The sequence below is a fragment of the Muscardinus avellanarius genome, assembly GCF_963383645.1.
Source record: "Muscardinus avellanarius genome assembly, chromosome: 1".
NCBI classification, from domain to species: domain Eukaryota; kingdom Metazoa; phylum Chordata; class Mammalia; order Rodentia; family Gliridae; genus Muscardinus; species Muscardinus avellanarius.
Window position 1 is genome coordinate 173183171 of NC_137786.1, and position 26967 is coordinate 173210137.

Sequence of the window (26967 nt, forward strand, 5' to 3'; positions counted from 1 at the left end):
GATCAATCCTTTCTGCTTATTCATAGGTTCCTATTTTTTTCTATTTCTGCTGGTACAGATAGAAACAGGTGCTATTTATGAGCTATATTGCTTAATAGGAGAAAGAAACTGTTCAATGTGTTGACTCACCTTTTTAAAAAACAATCAATAAAAGTACCAAATAACTGTTATTTGTATTAGGATTCTCCAGGGAAATAGGGTGCATGGATGGATAGATGGATGGAAGGAAGGAAGAGAGGAAATTTATTATGGGAGTTGACTCATGTGGTTATGGAGACTGAGTAGTCCTATGACCTGCAAGTCAGAGAACTAGGGAAGCTGGTGGTAGAGTTCAGTCAAAACCCAAAGCCTAGGAATCATAGGAAGGACTAGTGCAAGTCCTAGAGTCTAAAGGCCCAAGAATCTAGACATTATGTGTCCAAGGGCAAAAAGAGACAGTTGTCTCTTTTACAGGAGAGAGAGCAAAGTCAGCTTTCTGCTGTCTTTTTGTGCTTTCTAGTCCCTCAGTGAGTTGGATGGTGCCCACCCACAGTGGGTGAGGGTGGTCACTTTACCCAATCCCCTTATATGGCAGTCTCATCTGGAAATACTCTCATAAACTACCCAGAAATGATATCTTACCATCTCTCTGGGTATCCCGTAACCCAGTAAAGTTGACACCTAAAATTAATCACCATACTATTATGGCTGCCTTTATTTTGTATTTAAAAGTGACTTTGTATACTTAATTCCTTGGAATATCATGAACTCTTTTCACAGATTCAAATTACTGATAAATTTTAAATGTTACAACTTAGGCAGTGGAGAGTCCCATAAATGGAGTCCTTTTGACTTTCAGCAAGCCTTGACCTTTTGTGATATATTTTAAAGCATCCTTGAATTTATTACTGAATAAGCATAATGTTCAGGCCTATCTTAATTATTTTATTTATCCCACAGCATGTAATCACCCCTCTCTCTAGAGAGCTCTGAGTCCCTTGGCAGAGAATAATACAAGGGGCCCATAGCCAGGGTTGTGATACACATGAGAGGTTACATTCACAGGCCACTTTTAGTAACTCAGTCGGACAGCTCTGAGTTCCAGCTCATGACTTGTCAAGGCTGTAAGTTCATGTATGGGAGCAGAACTTAAATTTTCTTAGAGTGTATGGTTTTATTGACCACTAAGACTTGAAACTACACAGATACCAGGAAGTATTTTTAATTGCCTGTTATGATTGAATTATGCCCAAGCACAGGAGCAGTAAGAGGCACATGTTCACAATAAGAAATTAATGTTTATGCCTTCTGCAACTCAGTGAGACCCGGTTTCAAAATAAAGAATAAAAAATAGGGCAGGGGGTATAGCTCGGAGGTCAAATGCCCCTGGGTTCCATCCCCAGACCCGCAAAAAAAAAAAAAAAAAAGTTAATGTTTATATTCACATATAATGCTTTTTGAAAACAGACATCTTACTTTTTCCCACTCTGTAACTGTGAAACAAGGGAATTTGGTTCATTTTACAGATGAGGGAACTAAGTCTGACAGAGGTTAAGTGATTCTTTAGGGTTACACAGCTAGGGAATGGAGGCTGGAATTGGAAGCTATCTTTTCAGATAAAGCCTGATTATTTCCCGCTGTGCCATGATTTTTTCAGTCTCTACCTCCAAGAAGTTTACAAAATAGTTGTACACCTGAAATAACATTTGTGATGAAACTTAGAATTATAAATGAAGGACTGCTTGCAATTGAAATCTCAACTTAGAATATTTTCAAGATCTAAATGACTCAACATTGAAAGTTTTAGAAAGTGCATAGGTTTGAATTTGGTTGGGACTGAGAATACAGTACAGTAAAGTTGACTGTTATGACAAATAAAATGCCCAATTTCTAGGTATAGGACAGCATGGTGAATAGGCATGGGTGTTGTTTTTTTGTGTGTGTGTGGTACTGGGTTTCCTGGAAGCCCTTCTATATCAGGGCTACACTCCCAGACCTATTTTTTTATTTTTGGAAACAGGGTCTCTTAAGCCAGCGCGGCTGGCTTCGAACCTGCGCGATCCTCCTGTCTCCGCCTCCCAAGCGCGGGGATTACAAGCGTGTGCCACCACGCCCGGCGTGGTATGGGTGTTTTAACATAGAAGTATGCATCCTAGCATCCTAGACATTAAACTGCTAGACTTCATTCTGTATTTTTACTATACAGTGTATTTTTTTTTTTTTAGGATCCAGTGGTTCATTTCATTTATAAAGTTTACTTTAGAATTTCACCAGAGTGTAGCCTGGGATTTGCTTTTTGCCTTTTTCTTTACACAGCCATACCTCTCCAAGAGAAGTCTGCAAATGTTTACTCTGAATTTTTGGAAGAAACTGAGACCTTGGGAATGTGTCTCAGAATCAGGATGCTTTGAGATGAGAAGTTATCTAAACACCACCTTTAACTCTTGATATTTATTCAGCTGCATTGTCCACTTAAACACAGGCAGAGAATAGTGGCTTGAAATAAAAAGACTTGGTAATTTTTACTTAGATGAAAAAGTCCTGGTGTTGCATTTCTGGAAATGGTGAGCACCTACCTCCACACAGGGATACCTCTCAGCCTGCAAGGTGGCCAGCACTAGATTACAGTTGTAAAGAAGGCTTCGGGGCACCCAGAGCTCCCCTGCACCACCTCCTTCTTTTGTGGAGCTCTCTCTCACCCTGCCTAAACATTCAGGATTTGCCATGTCTGAACTCCTCATCTTTAATCTGGTATCAGCCTTACATTGTTAAGTAGATTTAAGTTCCGAAGACCACTGCTAGGAAATTTTTGCAATGTAAGAAACAAATCTCATTTTAGAGTAAGAGGCTTTGGGTCCTAACTCTTTAAAAAATAAAGACTACCGGGCGTGGTGGTGCACACTTGTAATCCCAGCACTTGGGAGGCTGAGACAGGAGGATTGCACGGGTTCAAAGCCAGCCTCAGCTACTGAGTGAGGCTCTTAGCAACTTAGTGAGACCCTGTTTCCAAATAAAATATAAAATAGGTCTGGGAGTAGAGCCCAGAGGTAGAGAAGCCCCTGGATTCCACCCCCAGTACCACCAAAAATAAAAAATAAAAATAAAAATAAAAACTAGATATGTACATGTACTGTGGTTAAAAAAAAAAGGTGTGTGTGGGGAGGGCTTTGTCTTTTGTCCCACCTCTGCCACAAATGACCGTGAATGAGTTTAGTAAGTTATTATCATTTTCTAGTCTACTATTCCTTGATCTGCAAAATGATAATGATCCCTTCTTGTTCTCATCACAAGGCAATTTTGAAAATATAAAAAGACATTTGCAAAGCCAGGCATAGTGACGCATGCTTGTAATCCCAGTACTTGAGATGGGAGGCTTGCAGGTTCACAGGTCCTCAGCTACTTAGTGAGGCCCTCCACAAATTAGTGAGACCCTGTTTCAAAATAAAGAATAAAGAAGGGGGTTGGGGTGTAGCTCAGAGCTAGAATGCCCCTGGGTTGAATCCCCAGTATAAAAAAATAAAAAGATATTTACATTCTTAGAGCTCCTCAGTGCAGGGTTATCAGTTGGCATTCAGCTCAACTCTTGTTTGATGCAGGGAAGGAGAGGCCCAATCCCTGCCTTTCCAGAGAAATTAGGGAGGGCCTTTGGGCATTTGAGTAGACTCTTGCAGGAGTCATAGGATTTTTGACAAGGATCACAAAGAGACAAAACTGTGGCGGTTTGACATGTTAAAGCAGTTTGCTTTGCTTGAAGGCTAGATTGTTTGGGGCCTGATCATAAATGGAGGGAAGGAAGGCTGAAAACAATTTCAAAGCACTTTGGAGCCAAATGAAAGAGACCTTGGAATGATGCCCCAAGTTGTTTAGACTTGGCACCATAGGATAGTGCTTCCCAAACTTGTCTGGACTTGACCACACCAAGAAAATAACACTTTAATTTCAAGATGCAGGGACTAGGTGGCCCTTAGAAGGTACGGGCTCAGGTACTACCACTATCCTGAAGGCTAAAGGAATAAAAATCTTTTAATAATGTGGCACCTTCTCATCGGTCGAAAAGCACAGCTAGCCGACACACGTCAGGGGAAGTCTTTTCTCTGCTGTCTCTCCAGAGTTGAAGATTGTGACACAACTCACTTTTTAAGTTCCCATGTTGGGAGATGGGTCTTTGCTGAAATAGAATATACTAAAAATGGGCCAGCCTATCCTTGTAGATCACACAGAAATTAAAAAGGTATTAGGAGATTGGTAGTTGCCAGGGGGGAATGAAGAATGACTACAAGTGTGTATAGATTGCTTTGGGGATGATGAAAATGTTCTGAAATTAAATAATGATTATGTTTGCATAATCTTGTGAATATACTAAAAAAAAACAACAAATTATCCACTGTGTGTGTGTGTGTGTGTGTGTGTGTGTGTGTGTGTGTGTGTGTGTGTGAAAGAGAGAGAGACAGACAGACAGACACTGACTCAGAATTGAACCTAGGGACATTCAGCCTCCAAGCTATACCCCCAGCCCTTTTTATCTTTTTATTTTTTGTTTTGAAACAGAGTCGGAAACTCAGCAATTTAGCAAGACTCTCAGCAACTAGTCAGACCCTGTTTCAAAATAAAAAAGGATTGGAAATATAGCTCAGAGGTAAAATGCCTCTGGGTTTAATCCTCAATACAACACACACATTGACAAATTGATTCTAAAATTTGTATGGAAATGCAAAGGATCTAGAATAACCAAACAACTTCGGAAAAAAACAAAGTCAAAGGACTCACACTACCTGATTTCAAGACTTATCATAAAGTTGAAATAAAAATAATGTGGTATTGACCTAAGTATTCATAGAGAAAGAGATCAGTCAAACATAATAAAAGGTTTAGAAATAGACCTGCATATGTTTGGTCAATTGATTTTCAACAAAAATACAAAGATAATTAGATAAGGATATTTCTTTTGAACAAATGCTGCTGAAACAGGTACATATCCATAAGGAGAGAAAAGAACCATGTTCCTTAACGTTGCACAAACATGGATCCTAGACAAACATCAAAGCTAAAATTATAAAATGTCTGGAAAGAAATGAAGCAAAAAAATTTTTTGACCTTGAAGCAGGCAAAGATTTTCTAAACAAGAAGACAAAAAAGCCTGCACTATTTGTGTGTGTGTGTGTGTGTGTGTGTGTGTGTGTGTTACTAAAGATTAAACCGAGAGTCCCTCTACTTACTTCCAAGCTACACCTCCAGCCCTTTTATTTATGTTTTATTTTGAACAGGGTCTCCCTTGGTTGATGAGAGTTTCACTACTTGCTAAAGCTGTCCTTGAACTATCGATCCTCCTTTCTTGGCCTCTCGAGTACTGGGATTTCAGGCAGGTACCACCACGCCCGGCCTGAACTATATTAAAAGTTGATAAATCAACTTCATCAAAATGAGAAACATTAGCCGGGCGTGGTGGCGCACGCTTGTAATCCCAGCATTCGGGAGGCTGAGACCTGGAGGATCGCGGTTCGCGGACAGCCTCAGCTACTTAGTGAGGCCCTCTGCAACTCAGTGAGACCCGGTTTCAAAATAAAGAATAAAAAATAGGGCAGGGGGTGTAGCTCGGAGGTCAAATGCCCCTGGGTTCCACCCCCAGACCCACAAAAAAAAAAAAAAATGAGAAACATTTTAATTTTAGGAGATAACATTAAGAAAATAAAGCCAGGCATGGTGACTCGCTCCTATAATCCCAGTACTTGGGAGGCTGAGATAGGAGCATCACAGGTTCATGGCCAGCTACAGCAACCTCATGAGGCCCTCAGCAACTTAATGAGACCTTGTTTCAAAATAAAAAATAAAATAGGGCGGGTATGTAGCTCGGAGTTAAAATGCCCCTGGGCTCAATTCCTAGTAATACACACCATATGTGTATGTGTGTGTGTGTAGTATGTATATGTATATATACATGTATATGTATGTATATGTATGTATATACACTTGTATATTTATATTTATACACACACATACATACATACATACATGATTTGAGGATGTAGCTCAGTAGTAGAGCACTTATCTAGCATGCATGAGGCCCTGGGTTCAATTCTCAGTACTTCAAAAAGAAAAAAAAAATAGAAAATGAGTATTTACTATCTTTATTTATTAGTTGTCAATTAAAAATAAAATTTCACATAAGAGAAAGGGTAAGCCATACTTAGGAAATATCCTTCCTCACCCCCCCATTTTCATAAATCTATCTATATATAAGTATGTATATATATGTATGTGCATACATGTGTGTGTGAAAAATGCAAATTAAAACCACAATGAGATACCACTACCAACCGCCTAGGATGGCTGCAATGACCAAGTCTAGTGAAGTAACTGGAATGTGGCAGCGTCTTTGTGTAAGAATGTTCATAGTAGCCAGGTACAGTGGTGCACACTTGTAATCCCTGTATTTGGGAGGCTGAGGTAGGAGGTAGCAGGTTTAGGGACAGCCTCAGCAACTTAACAAGACCTTGTTTCAAAATAAAAAGAGGAGGGGATGTAGCTCTGAGGTTTTGCAAGAAAAAAAAACATAGGTGACTTATTCATAACCATTCCAATATGAAAACAATGTAATTGTCGCTTCATAGCCAAAGGAATAAACCAAGAGTGATACTTCCATAAATACTATACTAAGCAATTTAATAAACTATTGATACATGCAACAGTATGGATAACTAATAAAAACTCCCATATTGTGTATAAAAGGTCAGGAGCAAAATCATACACTTCTATGATTTTATTTTTGATACTCTAGAAAAGACAAGTCTAATCTATAGTGATAGGAAACAGAGCAACAGGTGCCTGGGGACACAAACTATATCTCTGTAATGTTGCTGTTGTTTAACACAAGGAAATTTTTAAAAAAAGGAATCAGCTCAGGGGCTACTCTTCTAGTGCTACATATTGACTTCCCCTTCTATATTAAGCAAAAGCCTTTTCAGTTGCTCACAGAGGACCATGGAATAGTGTCTGTATGGGAATGATTTTTAGCTATGTGTACACCAGGGAACTGGACTGATGTAAATTGAGGCTCCCAAGAATCAGGTTGTTTGCTTAATCACCAGAGTTAGTCCTTGGAATTAGGTTCAGTTTCTCCTACCTTTCTTAGAATGACTTCTGTGACTCTGTGTGTGTGTGTGTGTGTGTGTGTGTGTTTGCTGGGGATTGAACCCAGAGGCATTCCACCTCTGAGTATACCTCCAGCCCTAATTTATTTTTTATTTTGAAACAGGGTCTTACTAAGTTGCCGAGATGGTTCTCAAACCTGTGATCCTCTTATCTCAGCCCCTCAGGTGCTAGGATTACAAGCGTGTGCCACCACACAGGCCTTTCAGTGCAATTTTATTGAGTGATGAGACCGGGGAAGAGAAGGCAGGGGCCCCGTGCCCATCACTGCCTACCTTCAGAAGGGACCCCGTGCCCAGTTCATTGCCTGCCTTGGAAGCAGCTTTTTGTGATTTCTCCTTATGTCTAGCAAATCTTAATGTGCACGGGGCTCCAGTGGGTAGTGCAGAGCTCCGCAGAAAGCCCTGGACTTCGTGCTCACACATGGATGCCCATAGTCTGGGCCTTCATGGAGTCTGTCAAGCATAGTCCAGAAGCCCAACTAGACCTTTCCAACTTCTGTCTTTACCTGTGTTCTTTAAATGTCAGAAACTACACAACAGTCAACACTTAAGATTTCTGTCAGAGAGGCTACATGGTTCATGAGCCCGACACAGAGCTGGAAGTACAATCCAAACCTCCAAACTCCTTTCCCACTTACTCTTCCAGTGCAGCTCACTAAGTCAAGACCACATCCTGTCAACCGCTGTTGACAGTTTAGTGCAGTGTTTCTCAAAATGGGATCCTTGGACATTGTGTAACAGAGTCATTTGAGGTTTGTATCTCTGGACTGCACTCCAGACCCACCAAGTCTGAATCTGCATTTGAACTGGCATCTCAGTGATTCAGGTGCACACTCAAATTTAAATGCCAGCTGAAGTTGAAGACAGTGCTGAACTAGTGACGTATTTAAAGCAAGGAAGGACCGGGGCGTGGTGGTGCAAGCCTAGAATCACAGGACTTGGGAGATTGAGACAGGAGGATTGCAGGTTCAAGGATAGCCTCAGTAACATAGCAAGATTCTCAAGAACCTAACGAGATGCTATTTCAAAGTAAAAAAATAAAATTGAGCTTAGGGTGTAGCTCAGAGGTAGAATGCCTCTAAGTTCAACTCCTAATAGAAATAAAAAGCAAGGAAGGAACAGAATGAAATTGTATTTAACAGTTGAAATAATGCTATGTACATGTATTAACTTACCAACGCCAACAAAGACATGTAGGGGGAAGGGGTGAGAAATGCTTCAAGTGTTGTGCACATATATATTATCATTCTGTTACAATGAATCAATAAAAGTATTTAAGAAAAGACATAATGGAGGCAAGTCTTGGTGGGGAAGGACCACCCAAGAAGCCTTTGTCCTGGAGGAAAGAAAACAGTATCTCATGAAATTATTTGTCTGCCCTTCATCCAACTTTGCCTAGGTTTTCTCTGGTAACCCTTGCTGAATTCAGTTCTGTAAGAGTAACTTAAATCAGAGCATTCAAGGACATGAAAGCAAGGTTCCTCAGTGGAGTGACCTTTGTTTCTCCAGGATGCAAAGGGTTAGATCAGCTCATTTGTCCCTCTGTCAATGGGAGAGGTAATTCCACTAATGGATTTTGATTTCTCTGCAGAAAGGTTGACCTGGTCTTTTGGGAATCAATCTCAGAGAATTCAGTCAATGTAATTAGTGATCCAAGGCTCTCTGGTTTCCCAGATGTGACTCTCTCCCCCTCACACATGTCAAATTCATCTTGCCCTTTTGTCTTTGATGTGGTGGAGACAGAAAATGGATAGAGCGCACCCATAGTGAGCTGGCAGTGAGCTGGCGGGAGTGAGGTAGCTATGATTCTCTTACAGTGCAGTCCTCCTGTTTACTCAAACCCTGTATCCTCCGTATGCAGATCATCACCAGGGCTAATCATTTCAGACTCTGAACCATATCTGAAATGTCTATGCCTTTCCACTGTCCTGATCCAACTCGCCAATATTTTTATGACTTACTTCTCTTGTTTCCCAACCTCACTCCCATCGCTACAAGCCAGAGTGATCTTTGAGAATTATTAGTATGAAAATACTTAAAGCCACTCTAAGCCGGGCGTGGTAGCGCACGCTTGTAATCCCCACGCTTGGGAGGTGGAGACAGGAGGATCGCGCAGGTTCAAAGCCAGCCAGCCGCGCTGGCTTAAGAGACCCTATTTCCAAATAAAAATATAAAAATAGGTCTGGGAGTGTAGCCTGGAGGTAGAAGGGCTTCCAGGAACCCCAGGAAAAAAAAAAAAAAGCCACTCTAGCCTCATTTTCTTTACACTTAAAAAAAAGTGCTGGGCATCTGGGCATGGTGGTGCATAACTATAATCCCAGTTACTTGTGAAGCCGAGGCAAAAGGACACGTTCTATCATATCCATATTCTTTTTTTTTTTTTTCAGAACTTGGGATTGAACCCCAGGGGCATTCTATCTACAAGCCCCATTTTTTTAATATTTTGAAACAGGATCTCACTTAAGTTTCAGAGAGCCTCACTAAGTAGCTGAGGCTGGCCATGAGCCTGCGATCCCCCTGTCTTAGCCTCCCAAGTACTGGGATTACAAACATGTGCCACCATGCCCAGCTATATCCTATTATATAGCCATTTCCCTTAGGGAACCTTGGGTAACAGTTTAGAGTGCTGTTTATTCCAAGTTTATTACAGTTTATTCCAAGCATTTGTAAATCATTTATGTGGTTGTGTGTATATGTGTTCATAAACAGAATATTTAATATGAACAGCATCATAGTACGTTGTTCTCAAGTTTGTTTCTTCAATTGCCAGTATTTCAGTTTGTTAATTATGTCCCTGTTGAGTGATCTTATTCTATATAATATTAAAAGGTAAACTTCATAAATAGCCAGTAGGGCCTCACAGTCTTCCCTTGCCTTTCCCTTGCTCACGGTGCTCCTGCCGTGACCTCCTGGCCGTCCTCCCTAAGCCAGGGCTTCCTCCTCCTCAGCTTGGTGCGTGCTGTTCCAGCTGCCTGGGCTGCCACGACACCTGGGTCCTTCACTCTCACAACAGGCCTTGTTTACAGACTACACAAGCATTTTCATGAAATTGTACTTCCCAAATACGTTGCTCTTGTGATTAATAAAATAACTGGGTTAATGAATTCATAGTAGCTTTTCTTTATCAGTTAACATATACTGAAAATGTATGTTCTTGTTTTGTGGGAGAATATCAAAATTTTTTTTACTTTGTAGTAATATTGGGCATCGAGACCTATTGACCCAGCATGTGAGTCCCTTCTGAGACTGCTGAGGCTAGCCTCAAACTTGCCATTCTCCTGTCTCAGCCTGCCAAGTACTTAGGTTGCCGGCGCGAGCCACCGCACACGCCACCACACCCGGCAACGTCCTCTCCAGTGATCTCCTTTCCATGCTATTGTTTACCTTCTTCCCCATCAGCTTTATGGCTTTATCATCTGAGCACACCAAATTTTTTCTTATATGATCAGTCTTTGTATTTATGTATTGTAGATCCTGTATTCACAAATTCATCTACTTGCTAAAATTTACTGGTAACCCCCAAATCAGTATTCCCTGTGGGCCCAAGTGTTTGTGTCCCGCCAAGGCTCCTCTATTGAAACCTAATTCTCAGTGTGTTGGTTTCCCATGCAAGTACTAACTAGGTCCAACCCTGGTTCCAGGATCAGACATGATGAGGCACGTTCAGGGTGGTATGACCTAGACCCCAATGTGTACTAAGAGGAGAAGCCTTTGGGTGCAGTGACTGGGTAGGGATTCACACCTTTATAAAGGAGGCTTAAGGGAGCCCACTGGCCCACTTCCACTGTGGGCGGACACAGCAGTGGTGCCGTGTATCATGATCGGAAATCTCACCAAGCCTCTGGTGGTTTGATCTTAGAACGTCCCACCTCCAGGACTGTGAACAGTACATTTGTGTTGTTTGTAAACTACCTAGAGTGCTGTGGGAGGCCCAACATACTGCTTTAGTGGGAGACTTTGGCCGTGTGCTTACTCAGAGCAGTGAAACCTTTGACTCACCTGACCCGAATGTTCCTGCTGGTGCTGATGTGGAACACGGCAACACGCCGCCTTCTTGTTTCAGCTGTCATCTCGTAAACAAGCGTGCTTTTTGTTCCTCTTTAGTAGCATGCTTTTCACATTTTTGTGCTTTTTGTTCGTGATTTCACTGCTTAAAATTACTCCCAAGCATAGTGCTAGTGCACTGTCTAGTGTGTCTAAGCAAAAGAAGGCTGCAGTGTGTCTTAGTGAGGAAATACATGTGTTAGATAAGTTCAAGCATGAGTTACGGTGCTGCTGGCCACGAGCACTGCATTCGTGAATCAGTAATATATACTAGATAAAGCACCTTTGAGCAGAAACACACTTAAAACGAGGTTGCAGCGCCGGGCGTGGTGGCACACGCTTGTAATCCCCACACTTGGGAGGCGGAGACACAAGGATCGCGCAGGCTCAAAGCCAGCCTTGCTGGCTTAAGAGACCCTGTTTCCAAATAAAAATATAAAAATAGGTCTGGGAGTATAGCCCGGAGGTAGAAGGGCTTCCAGGAACCCCAGTACCACCAAAAAAAAAAAAAAGCAAACGAGATTACATATTGACCAGTATGTAACCTGGTTATGACCAGCAACACATAGGAACCTAACCTATTCCCCCTAAAAGAATGATTCAGTATTAACTAAGTCAGTGTTTATGCTCACATTATAGACCATAACTACCAGTGATAACAAGAGTCAACTCTACTCTTATTATTCTCTTTGCCTGAAAAGTTCTCCCTCCAGCATTGTTTCTTAAACCAGCAAAATTTTCCACATCCTACAAGACCCAATTCAAATATCACCTCCACTAGAAAGGTTTCCTTGACTCCTCCCAGGCAAAGTAGAGCTCTCCTCTTAGCACCCACAAACGCTATTCACCACATCCCTGAGCTCTGTGTTCTGAACTACCTGTGGACCACACATGCCTGACCCTTCCAGGATCATAAGGTCCTGAAGGACCTGGCACTAACAGGTTTGATGAGTGTCGATTGGAAAGAGGAAGAGAGGAAGAGAAGGGTTTGTGTAGATGAGAATAAATACTACCAGAAAACAGAAAGTGAATTAAATAATCAATATGGCAGGGCATGTGGAAAGGACCCTGAGTTTGTTTTGTGGTAGCAAACTGGTCCTGAGTCTCAGTGTAGGACCCATGCTTACAGCTGGTGTAGATGAGATGATGCTGGGTTGCCTTAAACGAGAAAATTGCTTATTGAGTGACCAAGGTCTAAGGGGCAAGCCCGGCTCAAGGATTAACTTGACTTAGGATTCACATTCATCAGGATCCATCTTCCGACTCTGCTCTCTTTGGATTGGCTGTATGTAATTAGGCTCCAAACACCAGGTCCCTGCAAAGTCAGGCTCGTGCCACCACAGCCTCCTCTCCAGTGACAGAAAGAGCTTTATTCACGTCACACAAACTAAAGTCCTAGAGTGGAATCTTAGTAACTGAGCTGACTGATTGTGTGCTCATTGCTGAACCAACTAACATGGCCTGTAAGGTAGAAATGTGTTTTTGTTTGTTTGTTTGTTTGTTTTTTGCTTAATCTAGGCCAAATAACAGTGGTGGACCCCTGAGGCGGAGTCAGCTTCACCTATAGGATGAGGGTCACACCTTTAGGATGCCACCCTCTTCAGGGGATCCTGTGTGGTTTTGGTGTCTGAGTGCCTCTCACCCAGGTTAGGGATGGCATTAATTAGCAGGTCAGCTGAGAGAGGGCTTTTGTTTGTTTTTCCTTTTGTTCATTTGGTGTTACTGTCATTGAAGAATTATATAGTACAAAGCAAATATCAAGCTCTGTGCTAAACGCTGTAGATACAAAGGCCCTAACCTGGGAATGTAAGTCTTGTGATGAGATAAAGTTCATTCTGTGTCCTAGGAACAAATGAGATTCATTTGGCATCTGAAAATATTACTCAGATGAGTGCAAGTATGATTCTGCTGCCTTCCAGGGATTCACAGTTGAGGAGTGGAAATCACTTGGCACAAGGAGCCTAGATTCTGGTCCTGCTGTCATCACCAACCTTTACTAATTAACTGTGAACCTGAAAACTTCTCCTAAACTCTTTGGCCAGTATTTCAAAATGTAGTCGCAGTCTGTCCACCTCTCCTTAAGCCCTGTTTGGGTCCTAGACCCGAGGGATGAGATCTGGAGCTCTGATCTCTAAGATCCGTTTAATCTCTACGAGCCCTGTTTTTCCTCTATATGAAAAGGGGATCATTTGTCAGGCAGAACTAGTTTGAGGTTTAAATATAATAATGGATAGAAAACACATGGCATGATGTGAGAGCTCAGGAAATACCTATGAAGTCCCTGTGGTCCAGAGTAGTTAAAAGATTCCTATAGGAAAGATAGGTAAAGATCCCTTCCAGCTGGGTGTGGTTTAATCCCACTGCTCAGGAGGCTGAGACAGAAGGATCACAAGTTCCATGCCAGCCTTAGCAACTTAGTGAGGCCCTCTGAAACTTAGTAAGACCTTGTCTCAAGATAAGAAAAATAAAATAGGGCTGGGGTATAGCTCAGAAGTAGAATGCCACTGGGCTCAATCCTCAGTATAATAATAATAATAATAATAATAATAATAATAACGATGACGACGACGATGACGATGATGATGGAGCCCTTACTTAGGAAGTGTTCTTCCAGAAGTGTGTGATGGGTGCCTGACCCCTTGTCTTTCTCAATGATTTCTCTTATGGGACAAAACACTAGCCTACTTTACAATGAAGCATATTAGGATATGACCAAGTATCATGTATTCTGAAGTCAGATTAAATTATCTGTGTCTGTATAATTGAGCTGGAATTCAAACCATATCACTACCTGGGATAGTCTCACTAAGAGATGTGTTTGTGTGTGTGTGTGTGTGTGTGTGTGTGTGTGTGTGTGTTTTACTGCTGAATATTTTTAAATGAAGCAAAGAGTCTTTTTAAAGATACAAGTATTATGGCCGAGCGTGGTGGTGCACGCTTGTAATCCCCGTGCTTGGGAGGCAGAGAGAGAAGGATCACACAGGTTCGAAGCCAGCCGCGCTGGCTTAAGAGACCCTGTTTCCAAATAAAATATAAAATAGGTCTGGGAGAGGTAGAAGTGTTCCATTCCCAGTACCACCACCACCAAAAAAAAAAAAGATACAAGTATCATGTTCTTACTATACCTAATGGGTTCAAGATATTGATATCATCAAGTAACATCAGTTAGTTTCTAATGGTCTATAATCCTTCCTTGACAGGACTCTCCTGGTTTTTTGGCAGTTTTTGGTTTTACCCTCATCAGAAAGAGGGAAGTTAAAAGGACACACCCATTTCTAGGAGTTATGCAAAGCCCTCTTCCAAGAAATGCCTTGCTCCTTCTACAACTTCAGCCACAGGACATGCAAAATTTGATATCTGCAAAGGTGATTTGAGGCCCTGAGAAAATCCTCAGTCATCAAAGAAGAGTTCTGTTATCTTTGGTATAAGGCAGGACAGAAGATTCTGGAATTTTAAAAGTATTTTTCAGTGGTCAGGGCTGAAATTCAAAGGGGGTTCTTCTAATTAATATTTGGTCATTCAGAAGAACCCCTCTCTTCCAGAAAAATCTAAATAATCGGATTGAGATGTTTCCATATCAGATTTTCTCCCCCCACCCCACCTGCTGTTGTACTGAGGGTGAAACCCAGGGTCCCTCTACATTTAGGCTAATCCCTCCCAGCCTAATTTTATTTTTTATTTGGAAACAGGATCTCACTAAATTGCTGAGGGCCTCACTAAGTTGCTGAGGCTGGTCTCGAACCTGCAATCCTCTTGCTTTAGCCTCCCAAGTACTGGGATTAGAAGCATGCACCACCATGCCTGACTCCCATATCAGAATTTCTTAATAAAAAATACATCATTCAGTCAGCTATGTATTTTAACCTGCCACTGAAATGATGGCTGTATAGTCTATTCTGATTGTTCCCATCAAACAAAATGAATAAACTTAATATTTAAATAATAAAAAATACATCAGACTGGAGGTTGAAAGAGGCTTATCCATCTATTGATCACTCCCTGAGCCCCTGTACAGCCCCTGCCCAGCACTCCCCCTCTCCTAGGGCACATCAGACAAATCTGCATCTAATGGTCTAATTGGAACAGGGCCATGGCTAGTTGCTCATGGATTGTCTGCAGCTACTTTGATGTTACTATGGAATCAATCGAATAGCATGACAAAGACCATGTGGCTTAAAAAGCCTGAAATACTTACTCCTCCACCTCTTCACAGGAAAGTGTGCTGACCCCCCCCCCAGACTACCTCCTTTTCAAAATCGTGAATGCTGGGCATGCTCAGGGTCCTGAGGGTCTGTCTGCCTTCTACCACTATTTTAGGAAGTTACTTTCTTTCTTTTTTTTTTTTTTTTTTTTTTTTTTTTTTGGTGGTACTGGGTTTCCTGGAAGCCCTTCTACCTCCGGGCTACACTCCCAGACCTATTTTTATTTTTGGAAACAGGATCTCTTCAGCCAGCGCGGCTGACTTCGAACCTGCGCCATCCTCCTGTCTCCGCCTCCCAAGCGCGGTGATTACAAGCGTGCGCCACCACGCCCGGCTAGGAAGTTACTTTCTAAAAAAAAAAAAAGTCAGAATCTGCTTTTCTGTAGCATTCCCCTGCTGCCACCAGACTGGTTCGGGTTTAGTATGTGGCATCACCTAAAATTAACCAGCTCGCTCGTCCACATGTCAGCAGCCATCATATACTTTGGACACGCTGATTATGACTCCACGCAGAGTCTCCCCAAATGCTGATGTGACAGGATTTCGAGGCCCTTCACCACTGCCGGGACAGACCAGAACACCTAGGGTGCAAGCTGGCCTCGGCAGAGCTAGCCGGGGGCACTTAAGTTCTCTGGGTGCCTGGAGCAGTAGGAGGAAGTTACGGCCTTGTTCTGCACATTTGGAGACCCTTGGACCTAACCCAAAGGACGGAGACAGGTTCATGTGACAGGCACTCTGCTCAACAGATACGAGTGACACAACTTCCAGGTCATATGTCCCCACATTTGTGTCTCTGTGGTCCGGGTGATTGTGAAATGTTTTGTTTTCTGACTGGGTTTTTTGAGCACAAAAGGAAAACAGTCACTTCCATTTCACCAGAGGAAGTGGTGACAGGCCCTTGGTTCTAGACGCCAATTCTAACGTTGTCATTTATTGACAGCAGGCCCTTTGCCGTGTACTTCTTGGAGCCCCGTCGTTAAATCAAGTGACCGGCATTGTCTTTTCCTCTGCCTCCCTTACTCCCACTCTCATTTAGATTTCCAGCTCCTCTCATGATCATAGAATATAGCTTCAGCAGTTTCCTAGTCTCTGGTTTTTTCTTCTTCTGGTTCGTCTCCCTCACTGCCTGAGAAGGGCACGGCAGCATTGAACATTTCTCTGCTGATCTGTGCTCTTCAGTGGCTCCCCATTGCCAGAAGAAAAGATGAGACTTAGGGTGGCATTCGAGGCTTTTCGAGATCTCCAGATTCTCCCTCTCCTCCCTGCCATATTCAGAACACTGCTCCACAGCCATGTACAGTGTGCCACATGCCTGTAACCTCAGTATTTGGGAGGCCAAGACAGGAGGGTCGCAGGTGCACAGCCAGCCCCAGCAACCTTGTGAGACCCTCTGCAACTTAGTGAGACCCTGTTTCTAATTATTAAAAAATAAAATAGAACTGGAGGTTTAGCTCAGAGGTAGAGTGTTTCTGGGTTCAGTCCCCAGCGCCACCAAACAAAACAAAACAAAAACAAAAAACTATTACACATTTGTGTGTGTGTGTGGGGGGGGGGGTCTGGGGATGGAACTCAGGGGCATTCTACCTCTGAGCCACACCTCCTGCCCTATCTCTTATTCTTCATTTTGAAACAGTGTCTCACTGAGTTGCAAAGGGCCTCACTAAGTAGCTGAGGCTGGCTGTGAACCGCAGTCCTTCTGTCTCAGCCTCCAAAATGCTGGGATTACAAGCGAGCGCCACCATGCCCAGCTCATACTGTGTGTTTTTTTTAAATGCCCTTTTCTCATATTATATCTCTTTTTATTTTACTTTTAGTCCTTATAAAACTAAATAGAGTTTTTTGTTTGTTTTAATTTTTGTTAGTGGTATTAGGGATTAAACCCAGGGGCATTTTACCCGCAAGTTAGGCCCCAAGCCCTATTTTATTTTTATTTTGAAACATGGTCTTGCTAGGTTGATGAGAGTCTCGCAACTTGCGGAGGCTGTCCTCAAACCCAGAATCCTCCTGTCTCAACCTCCCAAGGACTGGGATTACAGGCACATACCGCCATGCCCAATTTAGTGGTAGGTATTACCTGTCTTTCCTAAAAACTTTGTAAATGTTGTAGATTACTAGAAAGGGGTATTTGGATCTTGTTTCTTTTCGTTATTTCCCAAAGCATTCAGCAGAATTTGTATTAGTTTTACTGCATACTATAGAGGGAGTTTTGATGTCAGAAGAAGACAATGAATTGCTACCAGATACTTCTGAGAGATAAGATTAAAGCCCAAGAGTTGATTTGGCAGTATTAAAATCTATGAGGCCTTTGATGAGTTATTTCAGTGATGCAGTAGACAGGAATAGCCTGATTAGAGTGCTTCCAGATAGGAGAGGAAGCAGAAGTGATTAGTTCTATAGAAAACATCTTGCCGGGCGTGGTGGCGCACGCTTGTAATCCCCACGCTTGGGAGGCGGAGACAGGAGGATCGCGCAGTTTCGAAGCCAGCCGCGCTGGCGTAAGAGACCCTGTTTCAAAAATATAAAGTAGGTCTGGGAGTGTAGCCCAGAGGTAGAAGGGCTTCCAGGAACCCCAGTACCACCAAAAAAAAGAAAACATCTTGATGTTCAGCCGGGCGTGGTGGCGCACGCTTGTAATCCCAGCGCTTGGGAGGCTGAGACAGGAGGATCATGCAGGTTCAAAGCCAACCTCAGCAGCTTAGTGAGGCTCTCAGCAACTTAGTGAGACCCTGTTTCCAAACAAAATATAAAATAGGTCTGAAAGTGTAGCCTGGAGGTGGAAAGCCCCTGGGTTCCATCCGCAGTACCACAAAAAAAGAAAACATCTTGATGTTCAAATATAAAGAAAAGTACAAAACTACGACAGTAGTGTCATGGAGGAGGGTTGTCTCCTCAAATCAGGGTCAACACGGTCCTTGGCTTACATGATGGAGAGAAATTTCAGCACACTCCAGAGACAGAGACGGGGGTGTGTAGTAAAGTAAGATGTACACATTCAAGAGAAAATGCAGCTACCTGAGAGTGAGAGAAGCGCCCTTTGGGGGTGCAGGGCTCTGCATCTCAAAGGGAATTCCATGAGGGGTGGCAGATGGTGAGCATGTGATGGAGGGGAGCTTTCTTCCCTTAATTTGCTGGACCTTTGAAGAATTTAGGCCTGGACTATCAATTTAAGATACATTCTATAAGCTAACAAAATATATGCACCAATTAACTGAATGTATAGTGCTCTAAGATTTACTGGACCTTTTATTTATTGGACCTTTTAGGAATTCAGGCTTGGAGAAATGTAGACCATTAGGGTGAAGGAAGGGCCATCATGAAGTTTTTTATTTAAAGCTAGAGTCTCCATTTTCTGCCCTGGTTGTCTCCCTTCTACTATTTCTTTTATTTCCCCTATCCTACCTCATAAGAAGGAATGAAGGATGAAGTCAGCCTCTCCATTTTCCTTTTTCTCTAAGATAGAAGTAATTAGTATCTTCATGGGAATGATAGTAGGGAGGGGAAAAAAATGTAACTATACTGGAAAGGGGAACAGTTGTTGAAATGATGTCCTATGTTCCTGCACAAATGCAGGAAGGCTGGCCATAGGTTAGGTGAACCGTCTGCTCTCTAGTGCAGAGAACGTGGGTAGGGAGGCAGGTTGGTAAATGTGTGAGCACGTGCGAGTTCTCTTTTGATTGCTTGTGTTTCCTCATGAAATAAAGAAATGCAGATTTTTTTTTGAGATTTGAAGAGAGATAGGTTCAGAGATTGTTGCTCAAGCAGGGGAAAGCATGGAGGGAAAGTAGTGTCCTCCATGACACTACTGTCGCAGTTTTGTACTTTTCTTTATATTTGAACATCAAGATGTTTTCTTTTTTTGTGGTACTGAGGATGGAACCCAGGGGCTTTCCACCTCCAGGCTACACTTTCAGACCTATTTTATATTTTGTTTGGAAACAGGGTCTCACTAAGTTGCTGAACAAGGTGAATATTTATAGGGTTGCCCGGAATCATGAGGGCTTACTTGAAGGTAAAGTGAAACCAGTCAGCGTGGTTAGAAGAATTTCTCTCCCCAACACATAGCTGAATGGGAGCAAATGGAGAGGTAAAGCATTGAGCCTGAGTGGGAGATTGTGGTTTTGCCCCCCAAAAAGGAGGAATGGAGCTGGACACGGTGGTATATGCCTGTAATCCCATCATAGGTTCGAGGCCAGCCTCAGCAACTTAGTGAGACCTGTTTCAAAATAAAAACAAATGAAAAAATAGGTCTGGGGGTGGAGTTCAGAGGTAGAAGACCCTTGGGTTCAATCCCTAGTACAAGGAAGGAAGGAAGGGAAGAGAAAAGAAGGAAAGAAAGGAACAGAGATAGAAGCAAGGGAGTGATAACGATGGATGGCAAATCCCAAGTTGGATAGGATGGAAATGAAGACGGGGACAAAAGGTGAGGATGAGCAGGTGGGTGGAATCGACAGAGCACAGCCCCCGCGGTCTAAAGAACCGATCACAATCAGATCTTTGGCATTTGTAGTGCTCTGGGGCTGTATCCAAAGTGTGTTAGGTCCTTTTGCATAATAAAAACCCTGTGGTGGTGGAGGTGGTGCGTCTCGTTAAGTAGATGAGGTATCATCCAAGAAGTGACTCCGTCAAAATCCTGGTTCACCTCTGTGGCAACACCAACCTCAACCCAAAACTCTCTAGCGTAATGAATCGTTTTTACCACTTTGTGTGGTATCTGCTCAGGGATATTCAGTCTTGTTCAAGAATTGAGATGTAGGAGATAGCATAAGACAATATGTTACCAAGTTTCTTTTGTTTGTTTGTTTGTTTGTTTGTTTGGTGGTACTGGAGATGGAACCCAGAGGCTTTCTACCTCCGGGATACACTCCCAGACCTATTTTATATTTTATTTGGAAACAGGGTCTCACTAAGTTGCTGACAGCCTCACTAAGTAGCTGAGGCTGGCTTCGAACCTGTGTGATCCTCCTGTCTCAGCCTCCCAAGCACAGGGATTACAAGCCTGCGCCACTACGCCCAGCTGTAACAAAGTTTTAAATTCTGTAGTATGAAATGGTATAAGGCATTCTAAAATCATCCTCCATTTTTGAAACTCTAGGGAAATCTGAAAAGGAAACAGACTATGAGCAGATCGAAGATCGAGGAATCCCCATCCTTAACCTACACTCTCTGAAGTCCTGTTAAAAGTTTTCCAAGCCAGGTGTGGTGGTGCACGCTTGTAATCCCCACGCTTGTGAGGCGGAGACAGGAGGATCGCGCAGGTTCGAAGCCAGCCTCACTGGCTTAAGAGACCCTGTTTCCAAATAAAATAAAATAAAAAATAGGTCTGGGAGTGTAGCCCGGAGGTAGAAGGGCTTCTAGGAACCCCAGTACCACCACAAAAAAAAAAAAAAAGTTTTCCAATTGGATGCAGTGGCCTGTGCCTGTAATCCCAGCTTCTCAGGAGGCTGAGACACAAGGATCACAAGTTCAAGACCAGCCTGGGTAACTAAGCTGACTCAAGATAAAATTTTTTAAAAGGGCCAGAGATATAACTCAGTGGTAAAATACTTGCCTAGCATGTGAGGATCTGGGTTAGATCCCCTGCACTTCAAAAACAATTTTTTTAAAAAATAAGTAATGACATTCACCCTTCTTCTCCTTCCACGCTGGTGGATTTAGGCCTGGAAGAAACGTTGGTTTATCCTACGCAGCGGCCGGATGAGTGGCGATCCTGACGTTCTGGAATACTATAAGAATGACCATTCCAAGAAGCCCCTGCGGATCATTAACCTCAACTTCTGCGAGCAGGTGGATGCAGGCCTGACCTTCAACAAGAAGGAGCTGCAGGACAGCTTCGTGTTCGACATCAAGACCAGCGAGCGCACCTTTTACCTGGTGGCGGAGACGGAGGAGGATATGAATAAGTGGGTGCAGAGCATCTGCCAGATCTGTGGCTTCAACCAGGCCGAGGAGAGCGCGGGTAAGAGCCCTTTCCCAGGAGGGCTGCGGTGTGGCCTCAGGTTTCTTGAGGGAGGGGAGCAGACGGTAGCCAAAGGTTCCTCCTTGGTGGGAGTACTGGGCAGAGGGGAAGAGTGTGGAGTTGGCCAAATATATGGAGGGACATGTAGGGCATAGAGTGTTCAAAGAGAAACCACAAATGTGGGGCTTGTCATAAAGCTAAGGGTATTAGTGGTGTTTGGTCAGCACCTGACTCCACCGCTCACCTCTCAGCCTTTCTCCCCTTCCCTCATCTCACCCCGGCCCTGTTACCCATCAGCCATGCCGTGGGGGAGGGCTTGCCCTGATCCCCCCGCTAGCCCACCTCTCCCTGTCCTGGACCATCTATTCCAGACCACGCCGCACAGCCCCTGGGTTAGTGTATTTGTTCGGTGTCCTCTGTGATAATTGATACGTGATCCTCTGTTCACTTCTAAATTCACTGGGGAGGGAACAATGAGAGGATGAAATACTGGTTTTATGTTCTGGTTTTGCAAACCTTGGCGAAAAAAGGAGCTCGAGTTTTTGAAACGAGTGTTAAACTCTAGAAGTGGCCTTGACATATGTTTGGGCTCATCTCCAACTCTTGGTGATAGCTGAGGAACAGGGTTGTTTTTCTTTTTTTCACAAGTTTATAGTCAAAATCAGTAACTCAAGCCAGGTTGTTCATCAGAATGAAGGAGGAGAATGTAAAAAATCATTGGTGCCAATGACCCAGACCAGACAGATTAAGGATTTCTGAGTGGTAGACCTAGATAGTAGTGTCTCTTAATTCCTTGCTTGGTTGGTGCTGAAGTTTGAGCCCTGGGCCTTGCACATGTAAGACAAACACTGTACTACTGAACTATCACCCAGCCTAGAAGTAGCATCTTTTAAAAGTTTCATATTAGCCGGGTGTGGTGGCACATGCATGTAATCCCCGCACTTGGGAGGCTGAGACAGGAGGATTGCACAGGTTTGAAGCCAGCTTCAGCTACTGAGTGAGGCTCTCAGGAACTTAGTGAGACTCTGTTTCCAAATAATGTATAAAATAGGTCTGGGAGTATAGCCTGGAGGTAGAAAGCCCCTGGGTTCCACCCCAAGTAGCACCAAAAAAAAAAAAAAAAAAAAAGTTTCATATTGCCGGGCATGGTGGTACATGGGATTACAATCCCAGCATTTGGGAGACTGAAATGAGAGGATCGCCATTCGAGAACAGCCTCAATTACTATTTAGTGCAATTCAGTGAGACCCTGTTTCAAATAGAGAATAAAAAATAGGGTTGGGGATGTAGCTTGGTGGTAGAATGCCCCTGGGTTCCATCCCCAGTACTGGAAAAAAAATTAAATAAATAAATAAAAGTTTCATGTTGCCAAGTGTGGTGGTACCCACCTATAATCCTAGTACGTGGGAGGCAGAGACAGGAGTATTACAAGTTTGAGGCCATCCTGGGCAACTTAGACCCTGTTTCAAAATGAAAATTAAAAAGGGCTGGGGATGTATCTCAGAGGTAGAATGCCCCTGGGTTCAATCTCTACTACAAAAAAAAAAAGTTTCACGTTGAATTGCAAGGGTCTAGGGTTCAGCAACCATTTTCTGTATATATTTTAGACTTTGAAGGTCAGATATAATCTCTTTCATATTTCTGGGGGTTTTTTACATTTTTCTTAACAACCATTTCGAAATGTAAAACAATTCTTGGCTTTTTCAGCATCACCTGGATGGTTGTTAGAAAGGCAGGTTCTCGGGTCACACTCCTGACTTAGTGAATCGGAAACTCAAAGGTAAAACCCAGCAGTCTGCTTTAAAAACCACACCAGGTTATTCTGATGCCTGGTTAAGTCTTTGAGAACCACCGGTCTAAACCCTAGCTACTCTGGATGGGTTTGTGAACTACCAGGATTTGCCTCCATAGGAAACTTGCTACAAATCTGCATTTCTCACCCAGGTTTACGGTATTAGAATCTGCTTAGCCAAAAACTTTCCTGTTTTGAAATAATTTTATATTTATATAGGGTTGTAGAAGTAATCAAGCAAGTTCTCACATACCATTCACTGAGCTTTCACCAATGTTAACGTCTTTCTCACGTGGTACAATGATCAAAACTACGTGATTCACACAGGTACAGTGCTGGTAACTGCAGTCCAGAGGAACTTTGCCTGCTTTTCATTCATGTCCTACGCTGTTCAGGACTCAACTCAGGAGACCACATTAAATTTGATGTCTAGTTTCCTCCAGTGTGTGACAGCTTCCCTATTTTTCTTATCTTTTATAGTCTAGACACTTTTTTGAAAGAGTCCTGGTTGGGTATCTTGTAAACCATCCCTCAGTGTGAGTTTGTGTAATGTTTTCTCGTGATGAAATTGACGTTACTGGTTCAGAAGAGTTCACAAGGGGGCTGTGCTCTCGGCACACTGTATCAGAAGTGCTTACCACTTGGTTTCCACTGGTTTCCTTAACCCTGATCGCATGATGAAGATGGGGTCTGCCTGGCTTTTCATCTGTAAAGTTACTATCTTTTCTTTTGTAACTATACTGGCCTATTTTATATAGTGGTATATAAAATGTCTACAATTAAAATGAAATCGAATGCTGCAGTAATAACTTATTGCAAATAAGAAACAATAATGGATGCTAAAATTAGTGGGGGGGAGCTGGGCGCAGTAGTACACAACCGTAATCTCAATACTTGAGAGGCTGAGACGGGAGGATCACAAATTCGAGGACATTCTCAGAAGGTGGCAACAGCCATATTTTTTACAACTTCAGCAGATATGTCAGAATAGCTCCTGCCATACCACCACATCTCCCAGCCTGCCTCTCTGCCTCAGCTCTTGGCCCTCCTGAGCTCAGCCCCAGGCCCACCATGCTTCCGGAAGGCAGCTACAGAAGGCAGCTGGCACGGCCCACCCGAGGCTGGCCAGCCAGGTAACCTTAAATGTGGTATGCAACAATGGTTTTCTATTTCCCACAGAATCTGCCATATGCATATTAACATTGGAAAAGCACTGTAATGAATCATTGACTCCCAAATCTAGGGGGCATCAGAATGACTTGAAAAATTGTTTTAATGTAGATTCACTAAAACTGACTTAGGAATGAGGAATCAGAGCCGGGTTGGTGGCGTACGCCTGTAATCCCCGCGCTTGGGAGGCTGAGACAGGAGGATCGCACAGGTTCAGAGCCAGCCTCAGCTACTTAGTGAGGCTCTCAGCAACATAGTGAGACCCTGTTTCCAAATAAAATATAAAATAAGTCTGGGAGTGTAGCCCAGAGGTAGAAAGCCCCTGGGTTCCATCCCCAGTACCACAAAAAAAAAAAAAAAAAAAAAAGGAATGAAGAATCAGTAGGGTTTTTTTTTATGGGATGTGGTGGTACATACTTATTTCATTTCCAACCCTATGGCTCATCTCTTAAAGACATAATGCTTTGCACCTGCGGTATGCATTTAGACTAAAGATATTAAAAGTTCTAGCAGGATGTCCTGGTCCATGCCTGTAACCCCAGTACCTGGGAGGCTGACACAGGGGAATCGCAGGTTTGACTTAGTAAGGCTTTCAGCAACCTAGCGAGACTCTGTTTCAAAACAAGAAATAAAAAAGGTCTGGGGGTGCACCTTAGAAGTAGAACGCCCCAAGCTGGGCGTGGTGGCGCACGCTTGTAATCCCCGCGCTTGGGAGGCAGAGACAGGAGGATCGCGCAGGTTCGAAGCCAGGCGCACGCGCTGGCTTAGGAGACCCTGTTTCCAAATTAAAAAATGTAAAAATATGTCTGGGAGTGTAGCCCAGAGGTAGAAGGGCTTCCAGGAACCCCAGTACCACCAAAAAAAAAAAAAAAAAAAAAAGAAGTAGAACGCCCCTGGATTCCATTCCCAGTACCACAAATAAAATAATTTTTAAAATGCTCATAAGTCAAAAACAGTGAAACAATTTAAAAATCAGTAAAGCTCCTTATAAATCCTGGATATTAGTCCTTTGTCAGATGAAGTTTGCAAAAATTGTCCCTCATTTTATAGGTTGTCTTTTCTCTCTGTTGCTTGTTTCCTTTGCGTGCAGAATGTTTTAGTTTGATGTAATCACATTGCCTATTTTCCTTGTGTTGTCTGTGCTGTTGTGATCATAGCCTGAAAATCAATGTGTGTGTGTGTGTGTGTGTGTGTGTGTGTGTGTGTGTGTGTGTGTGTGTGTTACTGAGGACTGAATTTTTTCTCTGAGCTACACCACTAGCCTTATTTATTTATTTATTTATTTATTTATTTATTTATTTATCTGTGGGTCTAGGGGTGGAACCCAGGGCCATTCGACCTCCAAGCTACACCCCCAGCCCCATTTATTATTCTTTATTTTGAAACAGGGTCTCAATAAGTTGCAGAGGGCCTCACTAAGTAGCTGAGGCTGTCCATGAACCACGATCCTCCAGTCTCAGCATCCTCCAAATGCTGGGATTACAAGCGTGCGCCACCACGCCCAGCTGCCTTTTTTATTTTTTAAACCAGAGATTGAACACAGGGACATTTTACCTCTGAGCTCAATCTCCCTGCCCTTTTTATTTTCTATTTTGGAACGAGGGCTTTCTAAGTTAGTGAGACAAGCCTTGAACCTGTGATCGATCCTCTTGCTTCAGCCTCCTGAGCTGGAATTACAAGATGTGCCATCGCACCTTGCCTGTATAATGTCTTGAAGTATTTCCTCTATGCTTTCTAGCAGTTTCAGAGTTTGGGGTATTACATTTAGGTCCATGATCCATTTTGAGTTGGTTTTTGTACGGAGTGAGAGGGAGGGCTCAAGTCTCAGTCCTCTACTTGTGGATATCCATTGACCACAGCACCAAAGTGAAGAGGTTGTTCCCCACCCCCGTATGAATCCATTGGCTCTTCTTGTGTGGATGTATTTCCGGAATGTCTGTTCCATTCTGTTGATCTGTGTATTGATTTTTATGCCAGCGCCATGCTATTTTGGTTACTATAGCTCGGCTCTAGGTCTTGAAGTCAGATGTTGTGATGTTCACAGCTTTGTTCTTTTTGCTCAACATGACTTTGGCTGTTTGGGGTCTTTCATGCTTTCATATTAATTTTTGGGTTGTTTTTCTAGTTTGGGTTTGTTTTGTCATGCTGGGGTTTTTGTTGTTGTTGTTGTTGTTGTTGTTGTTGTTGTTGTTTTGTGTGTATGATACTGGGGCATTCTGCCTCTGAGCTACACCTCCAGCCCTATTTTATTTTTTATTTGGAAACAGGGTCTAAGTTGTGAAAGTTGGCCTCAAACCTACGATCTTCTTGCCCAGCCTCTCAAATATTAGGATTACAAGTGTGAGCCACCATGCCAGGCTTGGGCTTTTTTTTTTTTTTTTAGTTGTGCAAAGAATGTCATTGTTATTTTGATAGGTATTGCATTGGATCATTAAATTGCTTTGTGTAGTATGGATTTTTGTTTTGTGTGTGAAGAATGTCCCTAGGGATTGGACCTGGGGCAGTCTACACCCCCAATTTTTTTTTTTTACTGTGAAACAGGGTCTCTATAAATTTCTGAGGGTCTCCCTAAGTTGCTGAGGTTGGCATGAACATGTGATCTCCCTTTCTCTGCCTTTCAAATACTAGGATTTCAAATGTGCACTACCATACCCAGCTGGAAGCTGGATGTTTTAAC

General features: G+C 42.9%; 1 protein-coding gene across 1 annotated transcript in view; it reads left to right on the plus strand.

Annotated features, from left to right (window-relative positions):
• GAB2 (GRB2 associated binding protein 2) overlaps positions 1–26967 on the plus strand; it is a gene marked incomplete at both ends in the record, with an annotated part of 168907 nt that overhangs the window by 90936 nt on the left and 51004 nt on the right. The window contains one exon of the mRNA XM_080718109.1: positions 21028–21328. Coding sequence (XP_080574235.1) covers positions 21028–21328 — 301 coding nt within the window. The remainder of the gene's footprint in view (positions 1–21027; positions 21329–26967) is intronic.